Source organism: Notothenia rossii (genome assembly GCF_949606895.1).
Source record: "Notothenia rossii genome assembly, chromosome: 1".
Classification (NCBI taxonomy): domain Eukaryota; kingdom Metazoa; phylum Chordata; class Actinopteri; order Perciformes; family Nototheniidae; genus Notothenia; species Notothenia rossii.
Genome location: NC_136912.1, coordinates 35,272,192 through 35,280,576, shown reverse-complemented (window position 1 = coordinate 35,280,576; position 8,385 = coordinate 35,272,192). Strand labels below are relative to the sequence as shown.

Here is an 8,385-nt window from a genome sequence, read left to right as displayed (position 1 = left end):
ACCTCTGCCGGTCCCCCTCCCCGAAAAAAAAGAAAAAGCGCTTTGCTACAGTTCCTGGAGGGAGAGGCGGACAAGGAGGAGGACCACTTCAACCGCCAGCAGGCAGCCTCGGAGGAAGCCTCCGCCAAATTCCTCAAGCTCTTCGAGGAACTTGTTAGGAAGGAATAGTGTCTTTTTCTTTCTTCTTTTTTCTGTACTTTGGATCTGTTCATTTATTCTTTATTTATATATGTTACAACATTTAGTAAACATATTTAAGTTTGACCTTAACTCTTGTGGTGTGTTCATATTTCTGTTATTCAGCTACTGTTCGTGGGTCTGGTGGACCCGAACATCCTGTATGTAATATAAATGTGTGTGTGGGGGGGGGGGGGGGGTAGAGTGGGTGGTCACTGAAAATGTGTTCTGATATCTGTTCTTCACAGAAAATTCAATTCAAATCCTTTATTTATCCAGGTGAAATCCCATTGAGATCATTGATCTCTTTTTCAAGGGTGACATGCAGAGCCAAGGCCATTGAGTGAGTTAGAGAAAATAAATTATCAATTTTCTTTAGAAAAATAATAAACGGGTCCCACAGACCCGAACACCATACATGGGTTACATCAAGCATGAAGCCTTCTTTACAATTAGACATACAGAAACACACATGTTTACTGAAGATACAAGGAGATCTTTATTTTATACAAAGCTGAATATACATTTTATGATTGTGACCTGACTGAAAAGCCAACGTTTTTAAAGTATTTTTGCAACCCAAGGCATAACTGTCTATAGTCATACAGAAAGTCATGGCCACTGATTTCCGCTTTTTAAATCTCCACCTCAAATAATTCTGCGCATAAACCAACCGTGTGTAAAGTATCCAAATGCAATATCAGGGATTTTTTATTATAAATAATATATACATTAACATTGAGGCAAGTTACTGCATGTAGCTCAAACCCTACATAAGTAAAATTGCTAACACATGTCTCTTCTTTCTTTTCAAGTTCAGTCAAAGCATAACAATATTTTATCACTGAACATGACTCAATTTCAACACTAAACGTAACACTTTCTGAAGAGATTGTGTGATGGCCTATTTCACATACAATTTGTATTAAAGATATGGGTCTGTAAAGTCCTTTGCTCTAAATAAACTTGAGCAAGGTGAAATTGGAAATAAGGCATACAAATGGACGAACAAAATAACTGAGTAATGCATCTGGCCAGTACTTTTCATCGGTGAAGAAAACAAACGGGTAACAAAAAAACTGGCAATAAATAAAAATCCTCTCAACAATAATCGTGGTTGTTCAGCTGGACCGGTTGTGGTCAGGAGCCGAGATTTGTTCTGCCAGTCTGTCTCTCCGGCCCTGTCCACCTCGCTCCCCCCTCACAGGACGAGGTTGAGTTCAGTCATGTCTGCAGTAATGCTGAGATTGTGCAGTACACAGCAGGCAGTTACCACAGCAGGGACAAAGGTGTGGTTCACCTCCAAGGCCTTCGACAGGAGGCACCTCCATCGCCCCTTCAGTATCCCAAAAGCGCGCTCAATGATGCTGCACGCTTTGGCATGGCAGCCGTTGAAGCGGCTCTGTACCCTGTAGTGGCACCCGATACGGGGGTTACGACCATTATGGGGTGTACAATACACGGATAGCCACCATCTCCAACAATAAAGTACCCTGGTGGAGGGTACAGAGCCTCTTTGTATAAGGTACTGTTTATTAGGACACGGGTGTCATGCACAGAGCCCGGAAATCCTACGAATGTTTGTAGGAATTTACCCTTCCCATCGCATACAGCCTGCAGCTGTATGGAAGGGAAGAACTTCCGATTTATGTAATCCTGGCCACTGGGTCCGGGTGGGGTCTTTATTCTAATGTGGCACCCATCAATGGCACCCACACATTAACTAAATGCTGGGCTATCGGCCAGCAGCTGGAAGCCCTGCCCGACCTCCTCCAGCTCTGGACCAGCAGGCAGCCTGATCACAGACTGCCTGAGAGCAGCGATGTCCTCTCCTCCCTGGTGGACCAGTCTGTGGACCGTGGAGAGGGGTACCTGAAAGGCCCGGGACACCACACTGTATGACAAACCGTGTGCCAGCCAGTACACAGTTGTCAATACAGTCATGTGGTGTCCCCAGGCCTGTCTCCTCTCAGGCCCCAGACACCACATCAAGGCCTCCAGGGAGTCTCGGCTCATCCTGAAGTCCTTCAGCAGGCACCCATCTCCGAAGTACAGCTCCAGCACCGGGACACTGTTGTTCAAACTTTTGTATGAGTGTGGGTGTTGAACCTGCAGGAAGAATAAAATGTACAGGTCAATACCTTTATCCATCAAACTAAACTGCACATACAGTACATATTCTGTCATAACAAATTAATCCATTGTTGTATTCCAATGAAAAAAGCCAGCTATTTTTCTACTATTTAAAACAATTGTAATCGAACACTCAAATACCTCAAGATGAAGCAGGATGGCTTTGCGCATTCTCGCTTTCCAGCGCTGGGATCGGCGTCTCTCCTGATTCCTGTTGTTGGTCAGAAGTTGCTGCCACTGCCGTAAGGCACATGCTACAGCGGGTTTCATGACTCAATTTGTTTCATGTGGTCACTGAATATGTTTTTCGTCATTGAGATTTAAATCACAGGTGTGCCTGGACCTTATATAGCCTTTCAGGTCCCTCATGATTCGTTAATTACTTGGATTAGAAATTTGTTGCAGGTGTTTTGTGAAAGAGGTGTGAGTTGATGATTTATCATGTCATTTAGCCTACTAGTTTAAAAAGGTTAACATAGCCTATAGTATAGTGTATAGACAGTCATTGGGTTTTTTTGTGTGTTTGTATGTGTGCATGTGTGAATATATGAAACGTACATAAGCCTCCTATATGTCTCCCTTTATTTGTAGGGTACATTTTATAATAATGTTTTAGTGCTGCCCAATACAGAAGAGATGCTAGTATGTGTCGAAAATACTCATACATTCGTGTCATACTTGTTGCAAATGGAATTAAACGTAAATATGTGGGGGAACAATGTTCAGCAGATCTAACAGAGATTACAAAATACAGCGCTCTAACAAAACAATCACAGCTGATGCAGCTGTTGCCACGTCATAATTAACGGACGTCGCTTTAATATGACCGCGCAGAGGAGAGGAGATCTCATTTCTCTAACCGCCTGCTGCTTCCCCTCTTCTTTCCTCAGTTCCCCTCCTCGGCTCGCATCTCCTGTGGGCGGGAATAAGTATCGAGGATAGGAGTCGAGGAGGGGAGTTGGAGAAATGAGAAAGGGCCCCAGACTCATCCGACGCCACTCCACCTCCACCTAAGCAACAGCGGCTGGGTTTTAACCTGAGGGACTGCTAGCCAGGGAAAAGTTGATAAAGCCATTGCACGGTATGTTGTAGAACACATGCGGGCTATTTCTACTATTTCTATTGCTATTTCTTGATCAACAGATTGTATTATTCTCCAATGCAATAACAGTACTGAAATGAAGGCTATAAGGGCATTAATGGGAGCCCTTTTTTTAAGTAAGTAATGCGTTACTGTTCACAGTAACGCATTACTTACTTTTTGGTGTAAGTAATCAGTAAAGTAACTGAGTTACTTTTGAAATTAAGTAACTAATGGTAACTAGTTTCTGGTTTGCAGTAACTGGTTTTCAGTAACTAGCACAACACTGGTTATGTTTATGTATTATGTCTGTAATTTCATGTTTAGTCAGGTTTTCATGTTTATTCATGTCATGTCAGGTCTGTCTATTTATGTAATTCATCTCTAGTTAAGTCCCTGTGTTTCATGTCGTGTCTCGTTTTCCATTTCCTGTTTCATTTTCTACTTACCTCTTATCTCTCATTTCAGGCCCTGTTATTTCCTCCCTTTGTGTGTTTTCCCGCCATCGTCAGCGTCTGCCCCGCGCCTGATTGTTTCCACCTGTTCCCACTCACCTCATGTTGAAATAGTCCTGTCTCCCCCCTGTCCTGTGTCAGTTCATGTTTGTTCCCACGTGTGGTTGTGCCGGGCCTCTGCAAAGAGAGCATCGTTTAAAGTTTTGTTGTTTTTTTAGTTTAAGTTTATCTTAAGTTCTCTTTTTGTTATGCTTATTTTTTCCTCTTTGTGAGCGGTTTTTTGTTATTCCAGTGTTAGTCCAGTGTCCTCTGTTAAGAGGGATTTTCTGTTCAATGACATTAAAAAGAAAATGTTCGTTACATTCAAGAATGTGTCTCTGGGTCGTGCATTTGGGTTCTACAGTTTGTGTCGTGGTCGTAACACCTTTTCAACTACAGCACATCTCTAAAATGGCTTGGCAGAAGAAATGGCTTCACATTATTTGTGTTTTGTTATCGCCACTGTTTTAAAAATGCAATCTCCATGTTTTTGGATATTAATATCGATTGTTTTATGGATGAAAATATTTATCATTTAGCACAAGAAAATACATGGTGTGGTTCAACAATTAAGAATACATTGTTAAAATGTGTTTGCTTATTATAGCATTCAAGTTTCTATTTTACAATTGAAACACTATTACCTTAAACAAAAATACAGTACTTTTTAATTGGCACTGTTTCATTTTATAGTTAAAATACTATTACCTTAAACAAAAATACAATGCTTGGAAATTACTGTTTTATTTTACAGCTATAACAAATAAAGTAATTACATATTACTGTGTTTCATTTTACAGTTAAAACATTATTACCGTACACACAAATACAGTACTTGGAAGTTACTGTGTTTCATTTTACATTGTTACTGTAAATAAAAACTTGTAAATACTGTGATTACCTTTACAGTACTTAACTGGCAGCAATTGACAAGTTACTTACTGGAATTCATTTTACTGTATTTAACTGGCAACATTTGACAAGTTACTTACTGTAATTCATTTTACAGTATTTGACTGGCAACAATTGACAAGTTACTTACTGTAATTCATTGTACAGTAAGTAACTGGCAACAATTGACAAGTTACTTACTGTTTACAGTAAGTAACTTGTCAAAGGGTTTACTGGGAATTTAACGGTACGTTTCTTACAATGCAGTCCGGTGTAGCACAATCTCATCTATCTAGGGAGGAAATATCTGATATTACTTTCTTACCCTGCAATATTAAATATCCCCATTCTGACTTTTACATTTTTAATCAGCTACATTGAAGAAGTCAGTTAGACAAGCTTTGGGCCAGTAATATCTTCAGATTTACACACGCAGGCCCATATCAGCAGCAGGTCACGCTTTAAATGATGCATCATAATTAATGCAGAGTCATGAAGAGGGCTTCTTCATTATGAAGAAATATGTAGATTGACTCTTCCTCCACACTGTACCATGTCATATTCAGGTAATATAATAGCCTTTAACCTTTTTATTCCTCGTATAATTAACATTTTAATATTTTCCCACTCAAATGCGAAGGTGGATTAACCCTTTCACATTTAGCTTGCTTAAAATGGTTACAGCACAAACGAATGACGATTGCCAAAATCAAGACTTTTAAAACTGTAGTCAACAAAGCAATGTGGGATGTCAGTGACAACATCCACTTCTTATATAGACTCTGTTTGGATCACATGCAGTCACTCAAATGCAGATATTTACATTAGAAAATATTAAAAGTAGGGTAGACATGTGGATATTATCCGGCTGAACAAAACGTGCATTTATCAAACAGGTTTGTTTTCCACAGACCTTATTTCGAGCTATTTTCCAAAATCCTATGGAGAAATCCCATTGCTTTCTGTCGAGGGAATCCAGGCGCGGCTTACTTCCGGGTTTAAGGACGCGTCACTGCACCACTTGCATAGACCTCACAGCGGGCGGAACTTGTCATAAAGTCAGCGAAAATAAAGCCCGCCCATTTAGAGGGAAGATATGATTGGTCAATTGTACTGTCATTTGACATTACTCTCTCATTGAGTTACTATAGCTGGCCCTCTGTGAATGTAGAGAGGGACCAACAAGCCCTCCCGTCTTCACATAACTCGCAGAGACGGTATTTAACCCTTCACATTCCAACAGAAACTGAAGAGGCAGATTCAAAGGATTTATTTCTTTGGAAATGTTATTTTAAATACAATTAAATCAAGTTATTTTGGTAAAACTAATGAAAAATGTAACAACAAAAAAATATTAAAAATAATATTTAAAAAAAAATGTTTTTTTTTTTATGTTTTCAAATATTATTTTTTAGAATATCTTAGGCCCTCACAGAGGGCCCTGACGGCTCGCCACTGCCCGTGATACATAAATGTAATTATAATGAAGCCAGCTGCAATGGTGCAGTGGGGTTCCACACTGGAGCTCATGTGAAATAAAGTACGCTGGATGTACAGCGGAACTTTGTTAAGATCCATATGTCACGGATATCATACTCTGTGCTAAATAAGAGACATGTAATCATTTACAAAACATCACCATGTTGTTATTTAACAAAATAATGTTGTTTAGTCGAAAAAAACGAACGGGAGGAAATGCAGCACGGCTCTCGATTTTTAATCCTAATTTAATCATCATCTTCGCCACGATCATTTATGTTTATGATCGCCGAATTGACATGAAATCACTGAAACATATGAATATACTGTATTCAACTTCATTAAAACGTTATTAACGTGCCTAAACTCAGTAATTCACTAAAAATGTTTATATTTTAATGGAGCCTCATCGGCAGATCAGGATCCAAACGCGTAGCGGAGGGATCTTGATCAGCATGAAGGGTGTTATTTTCCCCCTCAGAAACAAGTCGCTGCAAATTATCCCGCTTATTACATGGCCACATTCTCAACAAAGTAACGACATGACTCCCAATATTAATTGAAATGCTTTTATGGATTTAGAAAATGTTTTTATTGATTTAAAAAATAGTTGTATGTATTGATTTAAATTGACATGCATCCGCTAAGAAAAATAGTCCGTTGTTACAGTTTTTTAAACAGCCTGAATGAAACGGCAGCTCTCAGCTGTGTATTTACACAACTAATGGCCCATCAACCACAGCTCTCTCCCCCCCTCCCCCCCTGATCTTTCTTCTCCAGCAGCTAAATTAACTGTAGGTTACTCTGAGTGACATGCTTACAGTTTACACACAACACTGTCATTGTAAGTGACCCTCAGTTAGTTGACTTTTATGGTCAACTGCTAAATTCGTTACTGATAAAAAAGGGCTTCTACTGTACCTAATTACCTTAACACTAGAACCGCCAGAGGTTTTTGTATAGGCCTACCTAAAACCATCAAATCCCGCAATTGGAATGCAATTTTTAACAACATAGGGTGCTACATAACACACTTTCAGGAAAAGTCGCGGACTGGGAGACTTTAATATTTTATTGAAAAAAAGTTACATTGCACACACACAACACACATCACACAAATTGACCCGATTGGCGGTTCTAGTGTTAAATAAACTCACATATTAATTAAACCAGTTCAATACGCATTATTCTTATCATTCTTTATGAGCGCTGAAGTAGTCTTAAAATCAGATCTGTTTTTTATATGAAATATGACGGCAGGCAGTTAGCTCTGATCACCTATGATAAATGCGCCACACCTAATCGCTGGCCATTCAGCCACAGAGTTCCCTCTATACAAATCAAACTGTAGACGGTGTGAAAGCACCTATTGTTTTAAATAATGGTCGGAATGTGACCTGTGAGCCTTCTGAATTACCGTGGGACAGCACATTCTAAACTAAAATGTTCAATCAATAAAGTAACATCTTATCTTATCTTATCTTAATAATATCTTCATATTAATAATAATAATAAATCATACAGTAGAGGCGCGGGAAGGTATTTTGAGTGGGGGTGCTGAGGTGCTGGACTCCAGTGAACACTATTACGGACACTATAGAGCACGCACAAAAAAATCCCCACACGCGAACACACAGTAAACCCGCGACTGTTACAATGAAGGCTCGATAATCAGCTCACGGCATATAGGCAGGGGTAAAGTGCTATTTATTATGAGTGGGGAGCGGACCTCACCTCCGCTAGGGGGGTCCGGGGGGATGCTCCCCCGGGAAGATTTTTTTTAAATATTGAAGTTAAAAGCATCAATCTGGTGCACTTTGAGAGCAACATTAAGAGATCTATAGATACATCTCTCAACACCCAGATGAAACACAACTGTAAGCAGATGTTCTTTTTCTTTATGGATATTTTACAAATCACTCCCCTTTCAAACTGTATTCTTGTTTTACAGCCATATAGTATTTCATAACTGTTTTTCCTTTATTCTCTTATTTTTTTTATAACTATAATGATCATATGAAGGTGTGCCGCGGAAATAATCTTTTGAATAATTTTTGACCAAACCGTTTGAGACCCACTGAGATAACTTAGACTAAAGTTAACTATCTAAACACTCAGAGAGTCCTTTGG

The 8,385-nt window shown here is 39.5% G+C and overlaps 1 protein-coding gene across 1 annotated transcript; it reads right to left on the bottom strand.

The window, feature by feature from the left end:
- Positions 1 to 624: 624 nt before the first annotated feature.
- On the bottom strand, positions 625 to 2,758 carry LOC307022559 (uncharacterized protein). Its single transcript, XM_079655389.1, has 2 exons — positions 2,452 to 2,758; positions 625 to 2,286 (listed from the first exon to the last, which is right to left on the bottom strand). Exons 1-2 carry the CDS (start codon positions 2,578 to 2,580, stop codon positions 1,897 to 1,899), a joined length of 519 nt encoding a protein of 172 aa, XP_079511515.1. The 5' UTR covers positions 2,581 to 2,758; the 3' UTR covers positions 625 to 1,896.
- Positions 2,759 to 8,385: the final 5,627 nt, after the last annotated feature.

Bases quoted from the DNA above. Each gene is read 5' to 3' on its own strand.
- LOC307022559 (XM_079655389.1), bottom strand. From the start codon at position 2,580: ATGAAACCCGCTGTAGCATGTGCCTTACGGCAGTGGCAGCAACTTCTG. The intron at 2,287-2,451 runs GTATTTGAGTGT...TTCTTCCTGCAG, and splicing joins CCATCCTGCTTCATCTTGAG to GTTCAACACCCACACTCATA.